This window comes from Aythya ferina (assembly GCF_964211825.1).
Source record: "Aythya ferina genome assembly, chromosome: 5".
Taxonomy (NCBI): Eukaryota; Metazoa; Chordata; class Aves; order Anseriformes; family Anatidae; genus Aythya; species Aythya ferina.
In genome coordinates this window covers 12,335,359-12,361,971 of record NC_140301.1, presented here as the reverse complement: position 1 = coordinate 12,361,971, position 26,613 = coordinate 12,335,359, and the positions used below count along the sequence as shown (strand labels likewise).

The window sequence follows — 26,613 nt, the reverse complement described above, 5'->3', positions numbered from 1 at the left end:
TGGTGTGATCAATCAAGTTGTGTGGGCTTAGGATGGCTTTATTGACAGAGTCTTCTCTTTTGCCTTAGTCTGTTGTGTGCTAGCTTTTCTTGCAGAAATGATTTAATGAAGAAGTTGAGTTTTCAGAACCAAAAAGTATTGTTTGGAGATTAATTATCTTATTTTAATAGCAGGTTCCTCACCTAGCTCCAGTAGCAGCTCCTCTGTTAATCCCATGGCTTCTCTTGGAGCACTGCAGACACTGGCAGGGGCTACAGCAGGCCTGAATGTTAGCTCTCTAGCAGGTAAGCTGTGTGTTGTGGTGGGCTGGGGGAATAGCTGATTATCATTCCTCAAGTTGCGCTAGTTCTGTTTTAACGTGTTCCTTTTCTTTTTATAGTAGTGTGGAGTATTGAAAGATAATGGTTTTGACTTGATGGCACTACTTAGTCATCTTTACTTCCTCTTTCTTATACAGGAATGGCAGCCTTAAATGGAGGACTTGGCAGTGGTGGTCTCTCAAATGGGACAGGTAGCACAATGGAAGCCCTCACGCAGGCTTATTCTGGAATCCAGCAATATGCTGCTGCTGCATTGCCCACGCTCTATAACCAGAGTCTCTTAACACAACAAAGTATTGGTGCAGCAGGAAGTCAAAAAGAAGGTAGGCAGAAAGTTGTACACCTCGAGAGGACTTCTTAAAAGGGCAAGACCAACTGCCTTCGTAGAATCATAGAATGGCTTGGGTTGGAAGGAACGTCAAAGATAATCTAACTCCAGCTCCCCTGCTGTGGGCAGGGATGCCACCTGCTAGATCAGGTTGCTCAGGGCTTCACCCATTTTGGTCCTGAATGCTTTCAGGGATGGGTCATCCACTACTTCACTGGGTAACCTGTTCCAGTGCCTCACCACCCTCTGAGTGAAGAATTTCCTCATAATGTCTAATTAAATCTCCCCTCTCAGTTTAAAACCATTCCTTCCCCCTTGTCCTGTCATTGTCTATCTGAGCAAAAAGTTGCTCTCCGTCTTAACACTTTAAGTATTAAAGCACCTTAAAAATACTGAAAAGCTGCAATGAGGTCTCCCCGGTGACTTACCCTATGTGCAGAGCTTTAATTTCATGGCATTGCTTAGAATAATAGTTATTGAGGGGGGGGGGGAAAAGGAAGGAAAGCCTATGAGGTCCCTCTAAGGGCTGTCCAAAGTAGTTATTATACAGGCAGTGTTTAGTATTCAGTAGTATTTAACTAGCCTTAAATGCTTAGTAATAGTCCCCATCCTTTTTCTTGGGGGAGGGTATGGGTCCTCAGCCTGACAAATCCCATTGTCAGAAAATCAGTTTTTTTATTTTATTTCCTTGGTATTTCTAAATGTGAACTCCAGTGTCTTTGTTCTTCATCTCTTCCCTTAGATCCTTATTGCTGATCTCTTCACTCTTCAATTTCTGAATCAATTTAACATGTAGTGTAAAAAAAAAGAAGAATATAGGAGTAAATTTTCAGCAGAATGTAGGATGATGATAAGGAAAGAATGTGAGATTACTTGTAATCTGATTATTTTGTTTCTGTTGAGATCTACATAGTTTCTTTAGACAACAAAATAAGCTCAAGTTTATTGTTCAGCTTTTGTTACAACTAGGATCTGTGAACCAGTTTTCGTAGGATGTGGAAATTACAAGCAAAAATGGTGGAGAAAGAGCTAGAATTACATGAATGCCCCATCTCAGCAAAGGATCAGGTTGATTTATTCTGGAATCAAGTACTCTATAGAAGTGCATACAGCAATGTCATTGTTTTCACTAGAAGATTTGACTTGAATGGCTCTTTCACTTTTTTTTTTGTGAAGTAGGCCTACGTTATTTATTCTTTTTCTGAGTTTATATTCCTACTTGTTGCTTAAAGGTCCAGAGGGAGCCAATCTGTTTATCTACCATCTCCCCCAGGAGTTTGGGGATCAGGATCTTCTTCAGATGTTCATGCCATTTGGAAATGTCGTCTCTGCCAAGGTTTTCATTGATAAGCAGACCAATCTAAGCAAGTGTTTTGGTACGTTGGGTCTATCTGTAGAGGGATGGCTTCTTTCTAGTAATCTTTTCCAGCATATTGTTATGTCTACTTTGGTACAGCTCCTTCTCTCCCTCCTTTCTCTTTTCAAGAACTGTTTATGTTGCTACGTATGTTACTACATAATCATTATGAATTATTTCTATTTTTATGAAAGGTACCATACATTATGGGAGCACTGAACTCTCATGCTCTATAAATGTTTTGAAGGCATTTTTTAAAGCTTCCTCCTAATACTTGAAACCTTGGTAACTGAAGAACTATTTCAGCTGTTATGTACTACCTAAATTTGGTTGCATTCCTTACCCTAATTTTCTTTTAATTAGTGTGTGTTTAGACTGGAGATGCATCAGGGCAAGAAATTTAAACAAAAAATATAAATTGTGTCATGCTACTTTTACTATCCAAATAGATTATTTTCAGTTAACTGCTAAAGTCTGTGTTGTGAGCAAAAGACATATTCTTCTTTAGCTTGTGAAGCAGAAGATCGTGCACGTGGACTGCACAACTCAATGGTTTCATTTTTCACCACTTTGAAAACAACAGAGAGAGCGAGCAGTGGTAGCATTTTTGTAGTGCTGTAAGCTCTCCTGACTGTGAATAGGAGAGATGAATCTTTATGGTTTCCATAGTATTGTGCCTTCATAATACCATGTGGGTTTTTTTTTAGTATTTTGATGGTCTAAAAGATGTGGAAAAGCTTTTGCCTTGTGAAAACAAAACAAAGATGACAGCAAAAAATACACTGAGCGTCAGGCTGTAACACCTGCATATGGGATGATCTCCCCAGGCAGTGATACCAACCATTGACTAGAGTTATTAAAGTAGTAGGTTTCTTCAAAAACCTTGGGATCTTTATTTAGAGGATGCTCTTCTCCTGGATTGATACACAACTTTTCATAAGACAAAAACTTAACCTTTGGTACAAGTACCATGCTTGCCTTAACACCTACTTCACTCCAAACTAACCTACTCCTATAATGCCAAGATCATAGAATCATTTAGGTTGGAAAAGGTCCTTAAGGCCATGGTTGGAATTGATCTTAATACTACCAAGTCTACCACTAAACCATGTCCCTTAAGTGCCACTTGCATGTGACGGTGCTTTCAGTCCTTTACGTTTACTGAACTTGGATAGATTGATGTTTTCCAGGTTTGTTGTTCTCCCAGCTGTAAGATGTTACAGAACAAACATCAGTACTCTTTTTTTTCCTATTGGAAGACAAAAAATATTATTTCAATTTCCTGAGTTGTGTTTATCTTTTGATCGAAGTTCCATACATCAGAAAACAAATCTTTGTCTGAGAGCCCTTAGAGTATTCATAAAAACTTCTTACTAAACAGTTGTGAGCTTTTGTAAATTGCATTTCATGCAAGCTTCTCATACCTTGTGAGTAGCTGTTCTACAACTTTGGCATGCAATAATAACGTATTTCCTTTTCTTCAGGTTTTGTAAGTTACGACAATCCTGTCTCTGCACAGGCTGCCATTCAGTCAATGAACGGCTTTCAGATTGGCATGAAGCGTCTGAAAGTACAGCTCAAGCGCTCTAAGAATGACAGCAAGCCATACTGAGCGCCCCTCCCCTCCGGGACTGGAGTGAGAAGGATCTTCTGGTAAGTTGGAGAGGAGCGCACTTAGTGATTCGAAGCCCTAAGGCTGTGTTTTTACAGTCCTGGAAGCTGATCCATGCCGTTCTATCTGGCACATCTTCCCCTGAAGACTCGGCTGCAGCCTCTGCTGAGAATCCTGCTTCGAATGGAGGACAAGTTTGTGCTTTTGTTTCCAGTGTTTTACTTTGGAGTTTAGGTGCCATATCGCTGAGGTTGTTTTTTTTTTTTTTGTTTTTGTTTTTTTTTCCCTTATTTGAAGTTTGCTGTGTTTGTAACCAGTGTGTGTTGAGAAGGACCAATGCCAGCTCCTTGGGGGTCGGGAGGTAAGGTTAAGGGAGCCGTGGAAACTGACACCACACTGCCTTGGGGTAGAGAGGAGAAGGGGAGGCAGAACTGACACCACACTGCCATGGGGAGAGGAGAGGGGAAAGCAGAAATAACACTGAACAGCTGATGGAAACAAAGATGGGGAAGGAGAACTTAGTCCATCCAAGTTTGGGTGAGCGACGAACCAACTCCAAATAGCCTCTGTCATGCCACACCCACTCTTTTATGCTTCCTTAACTGTATGCCATGGTGGGGAATTAATAAATCATCTCTAAAGCAGGAGACAGATTGGAAGGGTGAACGCATTAACAAGCCAAAGGAAAACTGCAGCTCTGTTTGTTTTCTTGTATATAAAGTAGTGTGTATGTAGCACTGTGAATGTACACAGCACTTTATAAAATTATTAGTTAATGTCTCTGCCCAGAAAACTTCACTATTTACAGTTGAATATTAATGAGATGCAGTGAATTTCTCCCTATTTAAGAAAACTTATCCTTTATAATTAGCTAGGTTTAGAGAGACATAGGTTAGAGAGTCTAGATGAATACATCTGGGGCTGGAAACAGGAAATTTTTAATCCCTGATAACCTGCAGATTTTTTTTGCCATTTTCTTTTTCCTAACAGTTCATCGCATTCTCCATTTCTGTGGAGTAGCATCCTTGTTGCAGAGTATTACTTGGAATTCATTCTGATAAGCATAATATGTGCTGTTTGTTTCTCTATTAAAATGACTGTTAAATTGAGATACAAAGCCCAGAGTTACCCTGAAACAGCTCTTGAGGCTCCTGCTTCATACGTGTTCTTACAGGATTTGCTTTCTCAGTCTTTCTGTTGCAAAGATAATTGCCTATTTAAAAGAAAAAGCAACTAATTTGTGCAGTGAATTAGTCTAGTAATTAGGTATTTCTTTATACTGCAGTTTTCCTTTAAGGTGGTGTGTACCAGTGCTAAACAGGGCTAACACCCATGCTGTGGAACCAGAGCAGAGCATTGAGACATTGCAGTCTTATTCTGCATTTTGGTACTGTTATCTTTTATACTGAAGGAAAATTGAACACAACCCTTCAATTAACACATTTTTTTGCACACTTCTGAAATTTCTAGTGGATTGCTAAGGGCCTTATACACTGGTTTTAGGGGACTCAGAGGACTTTTGACACTCTGGCCTGAGTTGTTTTAAGAAATCAGTAGAGTCCCATGTTATAATCATCAAAATCCACTTCTGTCACAAGAGGAAGTTTACAATTTCTGTGTGTCTAACAGAATTTCCATTTACCTCATATTTTCTCCTCTTCCTTGTTTCCTTTGTATTCCCAGTTGTTGATGCTGTTTCCCAGGGCATAAGCTAACAAACACTGCTGTCTGGGAGCCAGCTGCTAAATAACATGTGTGGAGTCAGACGTAGGGTTTGGACTGCCTGTTCTGCTCCAGCAGGAGGAGCACTAAACCCATCAAACCTGACTGAGATCATGTTCAGAATCTGTGCACCCATGCGTGGTGGTCTGTCGGGAATGTCATGCATTCCCAGGGATCTCAAACCTCAGAAGTAGAAGGCCTGACCCATAGCATCCAAGAAGAGCCCTTTCCATTGTTAAACTGAAAATCCAACAGTCGATGCCCGTCCACATTGACGGCAGACAGGTAACTCTGTCAGTATTAACACAGATCATTTTGTGGTGGCAAAGGTTCAAAGGCCAGACTGCCAAATTTCCCAGTTATGCTGGCATGTGGTACCCTTCAATGTTAATTATTTGGATCTCTCTAGAAACGTAAACACTTAAGTGAACCATGTACACTTGAATTCTGCACGACGGGAAAGATGTGTCCTGGTTTTCTGAGAAGAGAGTGTTGGAGTGTGAAGGCCTCCAGGGTGATAATGGGATTTTTTTTATAAATAATATACTTTTCAAAAAAAAAAAAAAAAAAAAGAAAAAAATAGAAAAAAAAATAGTTGGGAGCAGCTGCTCCAGGTGCAACCTGCTGTAACCAAGAATGTTGTTTCTATTTTTATAGAAGTTTTATACCGCTCCAGGGTGGAGAATATTTATTGCCTAAATTATTTCACTGGAAAAAAAAAAAAAAAAAAGGCCAGGGTTTTGTAGAATCCTGAATGTGATTGTTTTACACACATAATGATGTGCATGATTGAAACTACTGATTTTCAGTGGCCTGTTTGCAGCCCAACAACTGCCAAATGGGGAAGATGAACGCTGTGAACCACTGGAGGAGAGCACTGTGCTCTGGGGTCTCTACAGTCACTCTTACCTTCTTTGCACCCTACCCCACTGTGCTGAGAACTTTTGTCCTGTTTTTCTTTTAACCTGATGCTCTGGCCTCTTTAGTAGTCATTTCAGTTGTCCAAAATTAGACATTTTAGCTTCTGCATCCTATAGTGTGTCCTCAGTACTGTGACTTACAGATCAAGCTTGGCGTTGTTGCAGATAGGTGTGACTCCTGTGGACTTGAGGAGATTCACCAGCTGACAATGTGGCTTAGTTTGGTCAGTGACTCCTCCCAGACATAACCACCTTAGACACCTAACTTGGGCTAGCTCTTGTGCCTTACTGGCGTAACTGTATTATAAGTATTGCCAAAAAGAAAAGAAACAAAATATCTATGCAGGTTAAATTCTAAAAGATGTGATCCTCAGATGGTTTGAATCAATGCAGTTCCGCTTTCTTCAGCAGAGCTGCATCAGTTTTCACCAGCTGAAGATGTTGCCCTTTTTCTGTATTTGTTTGAGATTTCCCTTTTTTTGGTGTATCAATGTATATGTTGCCAAAGTTAATAAATGTATCAAGTTTGTCACTTGGGCAGATTTTTCTGTTAACAACGGATCAGATAAAGTCAACATTCCTGTGTCTGTTTGGTGGCTGCTGCTGACTACAGAGATTTATGTTCCTCCTGGCTTCAAGTTTTCTTTCTCGTTCATTGTCAGGAAAGTCTAGGATCTGGGGGGGGCTTGAGGATTCATTTAATTTTTTTTCCTATTTTTAATTCCTTCATGCTCTTATTCAAGCACAAAGCAAAACAGTCAGCTCTTGGGACCTCATGGGGTAAACTGCCCAAATCAAATGAGTTGGTTCTGATGAGCAGCTGGTGTAAAAGAATCTACCAAAATTCTTTGAGTAATGCTCAGAAATAATCCTGATGAGGAAATTGCCTGCAGAACAACAATGTAATAATTTTTAAAATGTGCTAGTATAGGTTAGGAACCATGAGACTGGAAGGGATGTTAGTAAGGAACAAGAAACAGAAGTAACAAAACCATTTGAGGCAAACTTGACTCTCCCCTCAGTATTTTAATGTTGGAAGTTATAATCAGATAGGTTTCTTTATTATAATCTGTTCTTGTGCCAAATGCTTTATTTCCTGGATTGTACAATAAGAGTTGGACAAGTTCAAATAAATTGCAGAGGGATTGGCTTAACTAGCCCCCTGGGCAAAATATTGTGTAAACTCAAACCAAAGAATCTGAATTTTCTACAACAAAAGCTAGTAAGATGTCTGATAAAATAGAATTACGTGTTATATGTGTCACAAGGAAGTACTTAAGTATTTTCTGGAAGCAAGATGGAAATGCTGGTATATTTCATAGATTTGTCTCAGAAGACCTTTGATTTTACTAGATATACCATAATAAGATGAAAGTATTATGAACAATTGAAATCCTAGTCTAATGTTGCTTAGTATCTATCTGGTACTATAGCAAATGAACTCATAGATTCTTCAGCCCCCTAGATAATCAACAGTCCAAAATTAGATATTTCCCTCTAACTTTTTTCCCCTCAATTGTACAAAACTTTTATTATTAGAAAATGCCTTTGATACATAGTCATTAAATTTAAAACCTAAGCAGAATGAGAATTAGAATTTCTCAAAAGTATGAGATGATGGTGACTATCTTCTTGTATTTTAGTGATGAAACAGTTTACTAGCTGTGGGCTCTATTTGGAAAACAGATGCCTCAAAAATTCCTAGCAACACAGAACTCTGTAAGGAAAAAGCTTTACACCTAAATAAAATAAGTTAGGAGTGATAGGTTCTTCTTGCATCATACAATTAACTAAAATATTTCTTGTTAATAGTTGAGAGTTAGGGAAGGAGAGCCAAGTAAAATCCATCTAGTTACAGAGCTGTTCTAGCGGTTTCATTTGGAAGCACCTAAAAGCAACTTGAATAAAGCAAATTGCAGTTGAAGGGTGCAGCTATGACCAAGTAAAGTGCTTCGAGAACTGCTTGTTGCAAACACTTAAGGATGTTATACATCCCTGAGCATGCTTACCACAAAGTATAAAATACAGAATGCTGAGCAGTTGCATTATATTATCACAGCTGTGAGAATAAAACAAGGACAAAATTAAATAACTTTCCCTAAGTCATTCAGTTCTCATTCAGCTTCTCATGGCTCTGCTGTTGTAGGCCAGTCCTTCCTAAGGGCTTTAATGAATCTTGGACTTTCCCCTCAAAATTGCTGACTGAAATACTTAATCTATCCAAAAAGCCTAAAGGAATGGCACACACAATTCCTGTGGTGCATGCTAGATGTCACTTGATTTCATGCCTTTTATTTGTTCTCATGCCTCAGAGTTCATGATGCATTTGCCTTTGTGGTTTAGGACTGAAACCTCACAGCTGTCTGCAAATTATCTAGAGTATTTCTAGAACTACAGAAATAACTGCAAGAGCTTCATTAAACTCCATACTAAGTCCTTTCTCTAAACTGGAAAGTACAAAGAGAAAATTTATTTTAGCATTTCTGGTAAGTTTTGCAGATTTAGTGGGTGATGTGCTACTTTTTGCTTTGGCACTAGAATGCACTGCTTTATATTTTCAATCATGCTATAAATGCTGTATAAAAGTCTCATCTTGCATTCGTCTGTAAGTTGTAGCTTTGAGGGGTGCTGAAAAAACAAGGCAGCGAACGAGATAAAGTGCAGTTCCAGGGACAGGGCTGAAGAAAACCTTTTCTCTGCCCTGCCTCCCACATTCTTCCCAAAATGTTTCTTCTGTTTTGCAGTTCAGAGGCTGAGGGGAAGAAACAAAGTTATATCATGTAATGTAAGAATTAATGTATTTATAAACTTTGTGAAAGCTTCAGGAAATGCATTTTTCTACTCATCAAACTGGCAACAGTGACTGTAGAGCTTCTCAGAGCCCAGAATCCCCTCCTCACAAAGTCAGGGAGCTGGAGGCTGTTTATATAAAAGGTTGGGAGAGGAAAATCCCTGTGCAGGTCTAACGATATGAAAAGTGCTCAGCTAGGACAAGTCTTAACTTGCAGTCAAGTCTTAAGGAATTCTTTTCTAATATGTAGGGTTTTTGGTTCCACTTATGTCTTGTATAATCTTTATTTTCCCCCTGTTCCAAACCACCTAACCCCAGTTTCACGGGCTCCTAGGGAATGAGAAGGGAGTGTAGCTGAAGGAAAGAGCGTGGAAACGTGGATTTCCTGGGCTACCACTGCCTAAGAACTTCCCATGTTAGGATGCTGGAAAAGTCTCAGCTATCAAACCACCTGTAAATCCCTTGTGTCCCGTCTTGTCTCTCAATCTCTGTGGGCAAACGTGAGCCCTGGAGCCATATTTTCAGAGTCAGTCTCCTGGGGAGAGTGCTTGCTCTGTTCTTCTCTTAAACAGAGCTAAGAGAGACACGGGGCACGGGACAAGGTGAATGCATGCTAGTCAGCGTGTCACTTGGCTGTGGAGTGCTCCACGGACTGGATGTTGAGGGAAATCAAGGCCTCTGCTTCCATTTAGTTTCTGGCAGTTTGATGTTTACTTGGTGTCCTTCATGTACTTTGACTTTTACTTGTCCATCGTTGGCATGTGCTGCCCTTCCCTGTCAACTCCCTTCCCCAGGAGGTCTCATTGTACAGTGCCCATTCTTGTTCTCTCTCTCCTCGTTTGGATGTACTGCTCTGTGTAACTCAGTGGGTCTCCCTCTTTCTGGTTTGTTTTTTTTCTAGATTCCTGCCGTTTGTTCATCGTTGTGCCTAAAGCATGTCGATGTGGCGTTCAAGTACATCGTCCAAATCCTTGTCTCTTCAGCTTCTCTGATGCTTGAACTCTCACCTTTGACCTTGTGTTGACTTTTGATGCTGATGTGTATTTTTATTATGTTTGTTTCTTTCTTTGTTTTTTTTTTTTTTGTTTTTTTTTTTTTTGTGCTGCCAAATTGGTTTTGCTAGAAAGACTGCTGAAGGGGGAATATTTAAACTTGCATTTGAATATAAAAGAATTTCTATTTTTCTAGACCTTCGTAAGATAACCACTTGATTTTGTGAATCTGATTCTTTGTAATTGTCTTCAGAGCAGCCTTGCTAGCATACCTTGTGGAGTATTTGTATTTCTGTGAACATACAGCCAATCACTTTCTAGGCTTAGTTTTTTTCTGTGTGCTTAGTTTTAAAAACACAGTTTTGAAGAAAAAGTCAATTATGTGGTGTGACTCAATCTTTCAGGAGACTTCCTAGTCACATTTTGCTGATCTGGTTTCTGTGCTTGAGGAGACAGCATGTGTTTTTATGAGTTCAAACTTGTGACTTGAGTGGCATCAGCAGAAAACACTTGAACTACATTTTCTTCTGATTGTAGCTACATTTTTGCCCTGGCATTTACTGATTTATTTTTTTTTTAGTTTTATTTTTCCCCCGCTTCCCTGTGTGATTATCAGTCTGCAGTGAAAATTTGATCAAAGTATCAAAGTTGATGTTGTATTTTGTTAAGCCCAGCATGCTTGTTTTTTTTCGTAACTACAATCTCCTCAGCAAAATGTGATGTTTTCGTTTTATTCTTTCAAACTGAGATAGTGCCCAGAAATGTTTTGCATGTTTCCTGCTGTTTTCTTCACACCCTCGTATATATCACCTTCACCTCTCTGTTTTCTATAGTTTGTGCAAAAACTGAGCAATTTAACGGGTTTCAAAGGTATCCTTTTAAATTGGTGTTTTTGGTATGGCAAATATCTGATCAGAAGCCACCTGAGGGCATCTACCTGTGCACTTAGACTGTCTGCCTGACAGAGCACCTGGACCTCGTTTCATCTCCAGTGCTGTCACAGGCTCCTGAGGGCTTGGTTGCGTTGTTCCTGTAGTAGGAGTTTCGGTGGAAGAGGATAGCTGGGAAGCAGGAAGGTGGGGGAACTTCACAGTATTTCTGTTTCTAAAGCTCTCTGAAGTTGGGGCTCCTTTGAAACACTCTTTACTAGCATTTTGTATAAATCAGGGCACATTTTTGTGAAGTCCAGCCCCAGCTTAATACCATCAATCAGACCTTGGTGGCAGGATCCTGGAAGGATCTAGGGTAGCTCTTGAAACAAAGTGTTGGAAATCTTCTAGAGAAAGTATTTTTAAACCTGGTCATACAACTGCTGGCTCTTTTCCCAAGTGACAAGCACAATACAACAGCCTCTGAAGCTGTTACCTGAACAGGGTACCATCCCCAGCTCTCTTCTCAAGGGCCTTAGCTGGGGAATCTCTACGGAGATTTTTTAGTTTTTGTTTAGTTTTTAATTGGGTAATGAGCTAAGCAGTTTTTTCTAGCTTGCAGGATGAAAGAGAACAGGTTACTGCTTTTTGTGTGGCAGGCTTCCCCCTACCCTACATACGATCTGCACAGGTAGAAACTGGGACGTAGCTTCTAGATGAAGGCACCTGAAGAGTGTGTGCTGTGATGAAGTTTCAGTCAGAAGGCAAAGCGAGCTAGTTTAGGTATCTTAACAGTATAAAATAATGTGAAGTGAAATCCCAGGAGAAAGGGGTTTGCTGAGAAAATTAATTGTTTGATTGTATAGAAATCTTACTTTTGTCCAGTGTTTGGGCTAATGAGGATGCAAAAGGATTTATCCTCCTACCCTACTCCTGAGTTGGCTGAGGATACTATATATTCTCAATAGATACTGGTTAGATTTGTGTAGAAAGTCCTTAATCTGCTCGAGACAGAACATTTTTTGGATATGGTACAGATACCTGGGAGTGAAGTGTGAGGCTGGGTGAGAAAAGGGTAGAGGCTTGTTTATTTTGGAGGTAGGGTTGTGGGCTGGCTGCTGTCATTCCCACAGTCTGATTGCACAGGGCTGGGTGTCACTGGGGGCACTGATACCCTGCAGTATATTGAGCAACTGCCAATGCATTTCTGTACGTGCGCATGTGGTTCCATAAGGAACTCTGGGGAAACCTGTGGAAAAATATCCGAAGAAAACCAAAATGCCAAACGTTGGATGTTTCTTTCCTTTCTTATTTCCTTTTTCTTCCTTTGGTTGTTTTAATTGTTCTGTGGTGGTTTTAATGGATTTGAGACAGTGGAGCAGCAGCTGCCTTTCTGATTTTTGGCTGCTTTTTGTGAATAATTTAAAAAGAAAATTTACATTTTGGAGACAAACCTGTGGGCTTTTTTATTGGTACAAACATTGTATTTAACACTAGGGGTTTTGTACAGTTTTTTGCCTTTTCTACTAGAAAACAATGTAAAGTGATTCACAATGTGATGAGAAAACAAATTGCCACTATGACCAAATGTAGAGTCTGTTCTGCAGTAACGGAATTTAATCAACTCGAAGTCGTGGTTCAGTCGTAGAAATGCTTTTCTTTACCTTGTTTGAGCTGTTCCTTTTTTCTTGTTTTGATTTGCAAAACAAAATGTCTTTTTGTGTGAAATTGTGTTGTACTCTGTAGAGAATTACGGATTTTACTTTAATGGTTTCAAAAGTAGAGGAGCACATGTTGCTTTTCTGATCTGATCGCAGAGTTTGTGTAGTGGATTTAAAATGAAAAGATTTGTTACAAGTTTGGAACGAGCGAGTATGTGTTAAAGGAATTTTCTTCCTTTTGTGTGTGTGTTTTTTTTTTTTCTTTTTGTCCCAAAGGGCAACTTAAAGCTGTTTTAATTGCACAGACACACCGACAACAAGTCATTTTGTATATGCCAAGTGTGGTACCTTCCTTTGTTTATTTGCTATTAAACTGTTTGAGAAGAGTCCTTGTGTGTTGTGTTTGTGTCTTGAACTTGAGGTTCTTTTGGGGTACAGGTGTGGGAAGCTGAAGAGAGACGAGAGAACTGTCTTCCAGTTTTGTAGCCGTGAGCTACAAAAATTTTCATGGTCCAATGATACCTATTCTAGATGCACAAAGTAGCCTTCCATGTAGATCAGCTACCTTGAGTATAAATGAAAAAGGTTTTGTTTCTGTAGCCTCCATTTGTATCATTTTCTAGTCAAATCCTAAAAATCGTGGATAACACAAATGTGATACACTGGGGAGTGGGTTGTAGATATATCTGCAGCCTCACAGAAGTGCTGGGTAGCCATTTGCCTGTGCATGCAGTGTGCTGTGTGGTGTTTCAAGGGCTGATGAACTTCAGCATAACACCAAACTGGAGCTATATAACAACAGCATGGATGCGTGGTGGTGTGTGGGATTAGATAAGCACTCTTGGAGAAATCAACTCATACCTCTCCTACAATCAACTCATACCTTCCACTCCCACTGCCTCCTTACTCCAAAAAAGACCCAGCTTGCTGAGCTTATCTTGGTGTCTGCAGTCCCCAGTGCTCCTGGTCCTGAAAATACCACACAGGGAAATCCAAAGTGATTGGAATTTTCATAAAACCTGTTGGGGTTTTATAACACTTCAGGACTAATTAGCTCAGGTTTTGTGATAAACTAAAGTTAACCTGCTTTGCTCTTAGAACTAAGATACATTAATTGTTTGAGTTGTCTAAAGATAAATATTTGCTGTAGTCAGAGTATAATTCACTTTATAAATTTGACCGAGTTTGATATTAATATTGCTCCTCTGAGGGGGAAAGTACCACATCGGCTATGACTCTGCCCCATTTGTGAAAAATCCTACAATTCAATAATGCTTTTCCTTCTGACTTCCATCTCAGGCTGCAAGCACTTTCAAGGCAGCTATGTTCCTCCTCCGTGTCCTTTTTCTCTGTTATCTGGCATGCTCTGTTTCACCCCATTACTTCCTACATGATAATAAATCTGAGAGCACTTGCAAGCATCAGGATTCAGTGCTGCATTCCGTTCTCCACAGCGCGCCAATTACGAAGCAAGGCGCTGAGCCACCTGTTGCATAGTGTGCTGGGATCACTCATTTTAATTTGCAGCTGTTGAGAAGGGGGGCTGGAGAGATTTCAGTTCAGATATGTCCGAGGTGAAAGATGGAGAGAAACAATTGAATTGGAGAAGTGGTTTGCTTAGCTGGAATGGAAGATGCCTTCTTGTGCAACAAAGTTGGCTAGCGTCATCTCACACAATCAGTTAGCAACTTTGTCCATTATATCTTATGAAACTGAGACTAGAACTATCAATACTTAAATGTATTAAACTACAAATAAGAGCCAGTGTATTAATTTCTGAAAATCGCTGGCATTTCACATGGGTTCTTAAGTTCATCAACATGAAAACACACAAATCTGTAGATAAGTCCTGATGTTGAATGTTTAGGCAAAATTGTTTTCCTCTCACATCCTCCTCCAGCTTTCACTACTTGTTTTAACTCCAGGCTTCAATCTTCCTGACTTTACCAGCCATGTTCTGCTGTCTTCATATGGCCAGGAGCCACAGGGGATACATTATGAAGAGCAGTGGGGAAGGAGACGAGCAGCTCAGTGTGGTCACTCTGAGGAAGTGACCGTGTGTATGACTATAGCTCCACAGCGTGACAGGTGAGATTCCCCGATTTAGTGTTTCCATGCACCTCACAGGCTTACCTATTTGCAGTTCCTGAGGAAAATTGTTGATCATTTAATGTAGAAGCTGTACTTTTATAATTTATAAACTAGACCAATCTTGAGCCACAGACTGACTGCTGTTAATTTCTCAGACAGTCAGTGTCTTGACGATGCCACCCGTTTACCCTTCCATACTTAGGCAGCCTCATTTGACTCAAAGTGGTATGTTACATATCAGAGTATGTTCCTGTTTTTTGAAAGTGACCAGTTTGAGCTTGACAGATCTAGCCCTTATTTTACTAGGTTAAATTTTCATCTTGGCAGACTAGTTGTGAGTGGATTCTTAAGAAACTAAGCAGCATTTCAGAGGAGAATAGCATGCAACTCAAAAGCAAGGAAGTACAGTGCAATCAAGAAAATGCAGGACAGATCATCTACCTGCTAGAATGGCTTTGGCAGACTGCAAGGCATCTCCTTTCCACTTTGACCTTTCCTCATCAGATATAAGAGCAGCGTTACGGATGAAGAGTTCCAAAAGCATCAGGATGAGTTAAGGTACAGACAGGCTACTTGTGGAAGGTAATTTTACAAAATGGTCTGCTCCAGCAAATAATCGTGACTTCTTTTATTTCCCTCTTCTTGAGTCCTGCCTGGCTTCATTCTTTCATGCTGTCAGCTGCAATGTCTCCCATCTCTGTCCCTCTTAACTTCAGTTTCTCCAAGTTCCAAAAACGGATGGCCTCACCATTACCACCACTTTCCATGGGGATCAACCTTCTGTATCATGTGTCCATCCTGCCACTCACCTTTATGTGCCCATCACCAGATGGGCATATAAAAATCACTGCTGGAAAGAGGGTTTTTTATATTCCAAATCAGACTTCTAATGAAGTCCTAAAATATAGGGTAAATAGATATTCTAACAGTGCTGCTGAAGTGATCTTGGCGCATGAGCCAGTTCTGTGTCAGCTTTACTTTCCTGCAGTCTTCTATAGGTTTTTCCATAGTTTCTACTTCTAGAGTGTGAGAGCATGCAGTCTATTCTGAAGCTTCACCAAGCACATTACATCCCTGAAAAACAATGCAAAATTAAGTAATGTGAATATCAAAAGCTCCCAGAAGAGAATGAGACATGCCTGCTTCAGCATCTGGGTCTGCTGTTAAAACTTTGAATTGCCATTTCTTCTATTTGGCCTGTAAAAGGATCCCAAACAGGTGTCAGCAACTTCTGTATCTGAAAAATGTTAAACTTCTCTGATGCATCTCCCTACTCCCCAGGTATCTCTTCTTCTGAAGGACAGAGTAAATCTATACATAACAAAGACTAAGCCCTTTAAAATTGCACCAGATCAATAGAGGTATGAAACCTGATTCCTAGAGTAACCAGTCTAACTTTACTCTTTCAAAGATGTGTAGGCAAGTTAAAAGCTACCTTATAATTGGGCTGACAGTCTTCTTATGTGCTTGCATCTTTCTTATGCAGAAATGTATTGCTTTCAGTTGTTATTATCAGTCGTCATTAAAGATCAGAAAGTTCTGGAAGCAGAACTTCAACAGTGCCTTTGACAACTTCTACTGAAAACTTCTGGAGGACTTGCAGGTATCTGATGGCAGTGAGTAACAGTCACGAACAAAGTTTTTCAGTGTGGTTAGCTTCTTGCTCTCCTAGAGAGGTTAACAAGTCAGTGGCACATTTGCAGCACATCAGTGGCAGAGATCCTGACCGTTGGCCACAAAAACTGTCCCCATTCTCAGCTTAGGTCTTAAGAGAAAGGCAGATTTTTTTTAGCCTGGCATGTTGCTGCAAGCATAATGTATATGCTGAAACATCTAAAATCATACTCTACTTCTTCAGACACGTATTGTTCCTAAAGCTACATTCGTAGATGAGGCTGCTACCTCCTAGGCTAGCCCGCCCCCCCAGTGCTTGCAAAAGAGGATGGCAAGGGAGAAAGGCAAGAGAACTGAGACATCCCTGTGACTTCAGCTGATTGTCTCTCCCTGGGGTATTTATAAGCTGCATACTGGCGGGCTGGGGTGGGCAGTTGGCTCACCCTGACCTTGGGAGCTGGGAAGCCTGACTAGCATTCCTGGGAGCCATGTGAGCAGGACTGGCAGGCGCAGCTGCAGCCAATGGGGGGGCCCAGCAGTGGCTGCTCAGATTGAGTTTCACTCCCATCGCTTGAGATTATTCTCTTTCTCTCCCTGTTGTGTTTTTCCTCTTTGTTTATGGGATTGGATAGCCGAATGCATTGACGGAGTCTTAACAAGCCAGACGTTTGCCTAATGGATTTGGGATTCTGCCTTCAGTGCTGATCAACCACTTCTTGCCATTGCTTACCATAGCTCCAGCCCCCTTACACGGCTGGGCTTTTATGGCTCAAACCTTTCTGAGCACACAACCCGCCCTCCTGTATTAGGGCATTTTATGTTGTGTTCTCTCTCAGGTACTTCCTTTTTGCTCTCCTTAGAGGTTAGTATATGAGGCTTTTTAATGCATGGGAGATGGGTCAGGACCAGACAAAGCAACAGATAGAAAAAGGACTCCATCTGTACCAGTCTAATCAGACCGAAAAGGCGCTGCAAGTCTGGATGAGGGTTTTGGAGAAGTCTGCGGATCCTGCTGGCAGGTTTCGGGTTTTGGGTTGCCTCATCACTGCTCACGCAGAGATGGGCAGATACAAAGATATGCTGAAGGTAAGGCAAACTGGAGATGAATGCATGCCATTGTGTCGCATCCACTATGGAGAGTGGCTGGAGATCAGAATGTAAAATTAGGGCTTTCATTGTGCATATAGTCAGATGTACCAGCTCCTGGTGCATATTGTGGGCTGCCTCATTCACTGTGTTGACCAATAGCTCCAGCCTACAAGGTACGCAGAGTACTGCTTTCATTGGGTCTGGTCCCTCAGGATTCCCAGATTAATGAGGTTCTACAGACAATCAGGCTTCACAAAAAGGCATGAAAACATGGCCTTTATTTATTTTTTTTACTGTAAAAACTGTTTATAGCACATGCATTAGTGTAAAATGAGATCTCCAAATAGATTATATAGAATAAGTGTCAATCTTGAGGTGTCTGTTATCTTCTTCAACTGCTGTTTAATATCTGACACAGATCTTACACTTTTTTATTGTAACTGTTTGCATGGGGACTGATTAAGAGGGGAATGGGGATGCTTTTTTTTGCTGGGGGATGAAGGGTGATGAGAGATGTTCCAAGAGGGGTCTGACAGGTTGAGGTCAGAGGTGTTCCCTATTGTCAGGATAGCATTGAAGAAAGAAGGACATAGGGCTTGATGAAAGGTTGGCAAAAAGAAGCTGAAGCTTCACTAAAGATCATGAAGATAAAGCTTCTGAATAACTGGACAAAAGGAAGCTGACAAGTGGGATCTGAGAAGTCACAGGATCCACATATAGTAGCAGGCAGTGTTTGGGAGAGTGACTCAGGAATCTAAAGACAAGAGGATGTTGTAACAGTCTTAAGAAACTATCCCAGCCTGAAATAAGGTCTTGTTAAAGGGCTTTGATATTCTTGTCCTGATGGTTTTGGCTTCCTCTTAAGAGACTAATCATTCAATATTTAGCATAAAAAGTGAAGAAGGTGCTCACATCTCATTGAAAAGTGTTTGGTAGCTCTGTTTAGAAGGTGGGGCAGGGGGAATCCTCTTGCTAGTAAACCTGTGCGCATATCAAAGCCTTACCTACAAAGCAGATGCTTAGCATGAAGAAGAAAGAGGGGTATTAATACACTTGGAAAACATTTGAAGAAAAAAAAAAAAATTCTGAGAAGCCGTGTGGGATTAAGTGGTGGCAGAAACAACAGACTGATTAGAGAAGAGAGAATCGAAAAGGTAAGATGTGGCTACCTGAAGAAAACACTGAAGGCTTCACAGAAGCAAGAAACAGGCAAATGAATGGGCCCACGACACTCAAGCTGTAACTTCTTGCCTGAGAAGAGAACAGAAAACAGGATCAGAGTAGGTGAATTCTAGTTCTTCCCAGTGTTAGGAAAGAAAATGGCTTCAGTCAAACTAAGATTTTACACTGCAAATGATCAAAGATAGAGGATGGAGAACTTTAGCAATAAATCATGGGGAGAGGAAATAACAGGAACAAAAGGGGGTCTGTGAATTAAACACGTGAGATTAACTGGGATTTAAGAAGAGTTATGATGCTCAATCTCTTGGAGAGAGAAATTACTTCACACCAAGGAACGAGGCTGTGACTATCAGGAAGTAATGAAGAAGTGATACAAAGGTAAGGGAATCCAGGAAAGCATAAGGTAGTGCACATTGCTGGATACACACAGCAACCTTCCTAAAGCGCTAAGGAGGGGGGTGAACATACATACCCAAGCATAAACAGCTTGATTGTTTTTTATTTTGTGGAATATGTAATATATTCTAGTGGCTTAAATTATCAACTGTTGCCAGTGTGCAAAAGTGAAGCAATTGGTGCCTTTGGGAGTTACCTGTAAATCTAACTGCTATTCTCTAATGTAAACACATGGAGAAAATTGCTAAATATTTACCTTTGCTACAGGCATTAATTCCAGCCAGCAGTGTGCTTGGTTCATCACAAAACATACAAGAGAGTCCCTGCTCAGGAGAGCTTGTGGTCTAAAAGAAAAAGACTTCGAATCATTTGTGAGAACTGTATGCAATGAATCCTGAGGGTTATAGAACAAAAATGATTAATACGACTCAACTGTAATTTGACTGTATAAAACTGATGAATGAAGAAGCTTGCTTAGTTTCTTTGAGTACTTTAATAGCTTAAGCATTCCAGAGAAAGCAGAGTAAATTAAACCAAGTGAAAGAAAAATGAGTTGCATTGTCAGATGTTTTCTGCCTTACCTGCTTCTCTTCAGGGCCATTTAACATTTTTTTCCACTTATTGCCATTCCAGTTCATCTTGTCCGAGAGGCAGTGTGGAGAGAGGTTTCTTCAGACTGCTCCCATGCCTTGTAAACCTCTGGATAACTGCTCAATTTATACAGTGCTGCTCAGCCCATGCTGTGCTGCTCAGAGATGAGCCACTTCTCCAGTGCAGGATGCTACTCTGTGGGTCTTTGAGCTGTATTTATTTAAATGATATGCCTTTTATAAACACTGACTTTTCTACTTGAAGTTTGCAGTGGTACAGATTGACACAGCACGGGAGCTGGAAGACCCAGATTACCTTACAGAGGGCTACCTAAACCTGGCTCGCAGCAATGAGAAACTCTGTGAATTCCAGAAAACGATATCTTACTGTAAGACATGCTTGAACATGCAGGGTACCACTGTGAGCCTGCAGCTGAACGGCCAGGTGAGCCTCAGCATGGGCAATGCATTCCTGGGCCTCAGTGTTTTCCAGAAGGCTTTGGAGTGCTTTGAGAAAGCTTTACGCTACGCACACAACAACGATGACAAGATGCTGGAGTGTCGAGTCTGCTGCAGCCTCGGGAACTTCTATGCCCAGATAAAGGTGCAGTAACCTACGGGATGAGAGGATGGGGGGGTGGTGGACTCATTATGGAAAGAATTGGAAATTGTGTGAATTTCAGCTTAGACGTTTGCTACAGAAAGCGAAGCGCTGGGAGAGCGTTTCAAGTTAAAATCTCTACTTGGTAAAGTCATCAGTGAGTATTCCCCTTTGTAGTAAGGATGGGAGGATTAGTGGAATGCTTATACAGCACAGCAGAAGCAGCTGTGAATTGAAAAGATCAAACTTAACTTCAAAGAAGATCACATCAGAGGAGGCACTGTGCACACAGGGCTGGCAGCCAGAACTCATGGATTCTCTTTCTAGCTCTACCACTATTGCAGGCAAATAGCTATTTGTATGTACAAAACCAGGCAAGAACTGTGGGTGGGATGATTTACTGGTTCTAACTAATATCACAAACTCAACAAATAGTTTCACAGAAGTCTTGATTTTTTGTCACTAATGGAAGACTCGCCAACTAAAGTGTTGAAAACTCCTTAAACTTCCCTCGTAGTACCAAAAATAAAGAGGCAAATATTATACAGTATACTTTTGAGGTATGAAATAAGAAGAGAGAACAGAAACTAAAATGTTGAGGTTGCCTTTGTGCATCTTGGAGAATAAAAAAAAAAAATTATCATTTTTGCAGCTTCATATATCTCATTTGAGAATGGTTTAGATATCTTTAATAGTTTTATGTCCTTATTGTAAAATAAGATTTCTTTCTAAAAAGTTTTTAATTCAGAAAGATGCTTAAAGTATTTTTATTAGTTATTGCCAATTTGGTAGGGCTGTGATTTTTTTGTTCCTGTTTCCTGCAATGCTGAATAACCAACCTCTCAGAGATCCTCACTTGCCATATGGAGAACATGAGGGCTCCATGTAGATGCTGAAAGTGGAGCTGATGCACGAGCAGAGAGTTTTCAGCCTTTAGTTATAGAAGATGGCAAATGATTCTGGCAGCGTGAGGCTGATGGTGCAATATATAAAATTCATTTGCTGTGTCGTTTCTCCAGTGTCCTGAACACATGGAGTAATAGCAGTTCAGCATATGGCAATTCCACCTTCCGCAGTTTGATATCCATGTCAATTTAGAAAACCAGGCGTGTAGAAGAGGACAGGCAGGGGAAGAAAGGCATACAAAAAAAGCAGCTAGCTGTTGCAGCATTAATAAATCAAAAATGGTTGCTTTTTTTTTTCCTTACAATGGTTGCTTTTTTCTCCTTATTTTTTTTCTTTACTTTTGCTGTACCTACTTCTGTCTGCTTGTCTGCCTTGCAGGACTACGAGAAAGCTTTGTTCTTCCCATGTAAAGCAGCGGAGCTGGTGAATGATTACGGGACAGGCTGGAGCTTGAAGTACCGTGCAATGAGCCAGTACCACATGGCAGTGGCCTATCGGAAGCTGGGGCGCTTGGCAGATGCCATGGACTGCTGTGAGGTATAGGGTGCAGGCAGTTGCAGAGCATCAGAGGTCTCAGCAAGGGTATTTTGCCTACAGGACAAGACTGAGAGGAAGAAATGCGATGGCATTCACACCTGACTAGATACAGATGTTGCCTCCATGTCTTAGAGTTGTGGTCTCAGTAGCCCTGGGTGCCTCCAAGTTTCGGCCTATGAATGTCCCCTAGTTGGGAGTGTGAATGCAATTGTAGTTTCTTTAAAAAGTTTGTGCCATTTCTCTGGAGATGACCCTTCAGTGGCTGGAGCACAGACCAGCCCTGTTCTGAACCAGAAGCAAGCTCTCTTGCTGACTAAAGACTATTTCTTTCAGGAGTCCATGAAGATTGCCCTTCAGCATGGTGACCGGCCTCTGCAAGCGCTGTGTCTGCTGTGCTTTGCTGATATCCATCTCAGTCGCAAAGATGTGCAGGTACAGCTCTTTCCTGCCAGGAAGGACATAGGGGATGGCAAGAGGGTGTAAAAAGCAGGCCAAAGCACAACATGCATTTTCCTCCCCGCTTCTGCAGACAGCCTTTCCTCGGTACGATTCTGCCATGAGCATCATGACAGAGATTGGAAACCGCCTGGGACAGATCCAGGTGCTGCTAGGAGTGGCTAAGTGCTGGATGATCCAGAAGGAGCTGGACAAGGTCAGTTATAAACTTGTTTCTACACAAGTTTTTTAGATGAGATAAGAGCAGTCATTTTCCGAGCTGAATGCCCATCAACGTGCAGTAGAGCTGTTGCTCGTACAGCTGCATTTCTCCGAATGGTCCCTCTCAGTCAGGAATTTGTTGCTAACAGTATGAACATCCATTCTGAGTCAGCCTGGTGTCTTACAGAACTGTCTCATTAGTCAGTCCTGATGACTTTAAACACTACTCTGAGAAACTGTTACTGGGGAAAGGAAGTCTGCTCCTGCTGTTGTAGGCAATCAGCTTATCCTTTTGCTCTGAAATAGATTCCACTGCCTACTTTTTAGCAATATGACTAAGCTCCTTATTGTTAGTGACGATGTTTAGACAGCTCTACAGCTCCACCATGTGCTCTGCAGATAAATGTGTCATCAAATTCCTGGAGGAAATTTGAAGGTATATAAACCATGATGTGAAACAGAAATGAGAGCAGAAAATGAGTTGGGAATAGACAACGGGTCAACACAGTACAAGGAGGTGAAGTTACTTATTTTGAAAATACTTAGGCAGTGTATGTGTCTGAAATACCTGACTGTATTAAATGCTGCAGATTGCACTGCAGGAATGTTAGTGGGCTGCAGAGGGAGATGCTCAAAAGTTGGTCTTGAACGAGTGCTGAACAACCTGCAGAGCCTCTACAGTGACGCTTCAAGATCCTGTTTTGGATGTAGATGTGCTGAAGTTACACTCTTACTAGTCGTGAGAGACACAAAGTATACGAAGTAAAATGAAGCATCTCAGAAGGAAAGCAGTATGTGTCTGTCAGAAAAGGCAAGTTCAGGGCGCTGTCAGCATCCAAGTTCCCCATGGTAGTAGGAAGTCAGCGGGGTGAGATACACCTTGCAATGTTAGTAACTAAATGCTACGTTTGCATTGGAAGAAGAAACCTGTGGACATAAAACTGCCTAGTGTAATCCCTTCCAAGCCTCACATCTCATATGTGTCCTGTGGTACAGGATGCAGAAAGTAGGCCTATAAACAAGTTGAATATTCAGCACTCATCTAAACCCTACATCCCCTGGTCTCACCTTTAGCCATTGCCACCCTCTGCTAGCACAAACAGTTCTCACCTGTGAGCCCCTGATGAGGGCTTTGCAGACAATTCTCACCTGTGAGCCCCTGATGAGGGGTTTGCAGAGCCCTGATCTCACCAAACCCGTAAAAGAATGAAATGAAGCTTGGATTCTGCTCCAGGTGTTAGAAGCAAGTCTGCCCTGGTGGTCAGGAACCTTATGCCCATTTGCCCCAAAGGTGACCTCCTCAAATGTTACAGTGGTGAATATTCCCCTCACTCCAAGCCTGTTCCTCAGTTTTACCAGTCCCAGTTTCCATTTTTCATGCTGCTCATCCCAATATGAGAATTAAGTATGGCAATACATGTACTTAACTATTTCCACTTTCAGATTCCCTGCTCTTGTCCCAATCTTCTTTGGCCTCCCAATCTCCTCACTTAGTCCCAGTCTCCTGTCATTGCATGTAGTCAATACTATGCCAATTCCTCCCTTGCCATTGGCACAGCCTGCTTGCCCAAACTCTTGTGCAGTCTTCATTTTCCTGTCTCAGACAAACAGTCCCCTGCACTTCTCAGCACCTCTTCCTCCGCCTCATGTGCTTCACTTTATTTCTTAGTCCCGGTCATTAATTCCAGGTTTTCGATTACACAGTCACTCTGCCTGGGCACAGCTCTCAGTTATGTTCTTGCTGCTGCTCTTCAGTTCCTGCCTCCCTCCTTTGTGAGTTCCTTACCCTAGGTTGTTGCTGCTACCACAGGTCTAATGCCATCTCCGCTGTGTTCTAGGTGTGTTCTTTCATCTCAGCTGGTCCTCATCCCATAGAATAGTGGTGATGCCAAATTATAGGGTGAAAATTTAATAATGTTCCTCATTACCAATATTGTGTCTCAGGGAAGGTCTCTTCTTCCTCTTGGACCTAAAGTAGGTCTTGATAGTTCTAGGAAACAGCGACTGATTATCAGAACAGTGGGGATCACTGTGGCATCTAAGGGAAAGTAGGGACTCAGCTGGTATAACATAACAGCTGCTATGCTAAACGTTTTGCTTCAGACTGAAAAAGAGTGCTAGCAGTACACTCCTACACTGCACCATGTGTAAGTAGGACAAAGCAGATATATGAAGAGCAGGAAAAAAATGGAGGAGCGTGGTATATTGATAGTGCTGATACCTTCTCCTCCCTAAGGTACAGATGAAATTGGAGTTCCCTAAAGATTATTGAGCATTAGGGCAGGATGGGGAAAAGGCTTGCTTTGCTTGTGCTTCATCCCAATCCTGAAGACAGTGTGATTCAGCTTAAATAAGTCTATGTTCTCTCTGCTTATAAACACCAGCCTCTGCCAATGCCATACCCCTTCTTTGTGTGGTTTATGGCTGGAACGGAAATGTAGCTCTTCGATTATTTGTGGTCTTTCAGGGAACCATAAAAGTTTCTTATGGATAAACTTTTTTTTTGGGGGGTATATCTGTCAGGCAGCCATCTTATGTCTCCTGAGTTGCAGGAATGCTTGTTTATCCAAATTCTACTCTGTACCTCTTTACCTCTTTCTTTTATTAACTCCCAGCAGGGTATTTATAGAAGTCTGTTTCTGTTATATCAGACTGAGAACTGATGATGTGTGCTCTCTGTTCACAGGCTCTGGAAAGCATTGAAAAGGGGCAGGAGCTGGCAGAGGGACTAGGGAACAAGGTAGGATACTGCAGCTTCTCTTCAGCACTATCTGTAGTCTTCTGTCAAGCAATTTAAGAAGCCTAGAGTTCATGTATCCACATTTGTTATTGCTTATTAAGGTCTCCATATTAATGATTAAGCGTCATTAATTCATGATTAAGCATCATTAATTGATGCTTGACTTGTTTTGTTAAGTGTTTAGTTGTGGGCATTAGCACAGATGATCATCAATGTGCAAGTCTGTAAAGCGAGGGAGGGATCACAGTGGGAAGCAGTAAAAATGCAGTGTGAAACAACCATAGAGCTGGAGGATTAGAGTTCACTTCTTGGAAAATATTGTTGGCTGAGCAAGAGCTGAACAGCATGCTGGTTGGAGGCAGAGGAAAATGAAATGTAGCATATGTCATGCATAGTTTAGGAACACCATCTTGAAAAAGCTGCAGAGTGCCTCAAACCTGCTCTCCCCTTTTGTGATGCAAGGCTACGGTTAATATTAGGAAGTGCTGAGAGACCAAATGTCCTTCTGACTGACCCTGTCCCTTGGACAGCCTGCTGTGCTGTTTTTTTCTAGCTGGACAATGGGGCTGGAGTAGTCTCCTGTCCCTCTGCTACTGCTCTGTCTTCGTCTTGGTCACTTTTCTTGTTTCTGCCCTTCATGCGCAGCTTGGCCTGCTGAAGCTCCACTGCCTGTGTGAAAGGATCTATCGCACAAAGGGGCAGCAGCGAGAATTGCGTGACCATGTAGTGAAGTTCCATGAATGCGTGGAGGAGATGGAGCTGTACTGCGGCATGTGCGGAGAGTCGATTGGGGAGAAGAACAACCAGCTCCAGGCCCTGCCGTGCTCCCACTTCTTCCACTTGAAGTAATGAGCTGGAAGTACTACACATCCCTGCCATGACATTAGTCAGGGGCTGTTTGTGCCCGGAGTAGGACACTTCTATCTATGTTATTCCTCAGGCTTTGTCATGCGTAACCGTGTCCCACAGCATCCCATTGAGTATCAGGGCCTTAAAGGATGAGGGCCTTAAAGTCCATCCCACTTCCATCCTCTAAATGATTGTTCATGCACATCCTTGCCTTGTAGGCAATTTCCAGATTATTCCACTTAATTCCTCCAGGGCAATTCACTTTGGGGCAGTTTGGCTTTTTGCCCTAGGTAGATAAAACCTACCTTTTAGCTAGATGTTGTATGGAGCTGTATGAGGCATTCAGCCTGTTACTGTGCCGGTGCCACCCAAGGACCATTAGCTGTGCATACTTTTATTTTTAGACCTATAACATGTGACAGAAAGTTGGTTCTTAACATCACCTATTTAAGAATACACCAAGGATCACCCCAGAGGCTTGGCAGCGGGCTCTGCCGTCCCCAGCAGCCCAGGAAAGCAGAGTTGCTCCCCGGGGCGGGGTGGGGAAGGGGTCGGGGCTCTGCCCTGTCCCCTCACCCGCCCGCTGCCAGCCGCCCCTTGCCTTGCAGGTGCCTGCAGACCAACGGGACCCGCGGCTGCCCCAACTGCCGCCGCCTCTCGGTGAAGCCGGGCTACGTCTGAGCGCCCCCGGGGTCCCCCCTCAGCCTCTCCGCGCTCTGTGTGTATCGCAATAAAGCCGCACCACCACCAGCCGCCCGCTGCCGCCCCCGGGGGGACGGGGAAGGGACC

General features: G+C 41.9%; 2 protein-coding genes across 21 annotated transcripts in view; both read left to right on the top strand.

Moving 5' to 3' along the window:
• The window catches only part of CELF1 (CUGBP Elav-like family member 1), a 64,712-nt gene extending 44,798 nt beyond the window's left edge, over positions 1 to 19,914 (top strand). For 11 of the 20 annotated variants that reach the window (XM_084522085.1, XM_084522083.1, XM_084522081.1 and 8 more), the window contains 5 exons: positions 171 to 284; positions 458 to 643; positions 1,881 to 2,024; positions 3,490 to 3,658; positions 9,952 to 12,958. In XM_084522085.1, coding sequence (XP_084378211.1) covers positions 171 to 284; positions 458 to 643; positions 1,881 to 2,024; positions 3,490 to 3,617 — 572 coding nt within the window. In that variant the 3' untranslated portion in view covers positions 3,618 to 3,658; positions 9,952 to 12,958. Of the gene's footprint in view, positions 1 to 170; positions 285 to 457; positions 644 to 1,880; positions 2,025 to 3,489; positions 3,659 to 3,914; positions 12,959 to 19,799 lie in introns of those variants that run through there. The other 9 variants (XM_084522092.1, XM_084522088.1, XM_084522090.1 and 6 more) reach the window with 3 other exon arrangements.
• RAPSN (receptor associated protein of the synapse) lies at positions 14,498 to 26,570 on the top strand. The gene is made up of 9 exons (XM_084522095.1): positions 14,498 to 14,660; positions 14,991 to 17,363; positions 19,800 to 20,138; positions 21,420 to 21,578; positions 21,912 to 22,010; positions 22,108 to 22,230; positions 24,922 to 24,975; positions 25,621 to 25,820; positions 26,433 to 26,570. Exons 2-9 carry the CDS (start codon positions 17,148 to 17,150, stop codon positions 26,503 to 26,505), a joined length of 1,263 nt encoding a protein of 420 aa, XP_084378221.1. The 5' UTR covers positions 14,498 to 14,660; positions 14,991 to 17,147; the 3' UTR covers positions 26,506 to 26,570.
• Positions 26,571 to 26,613: the final 43 nt, after the last annotated feature.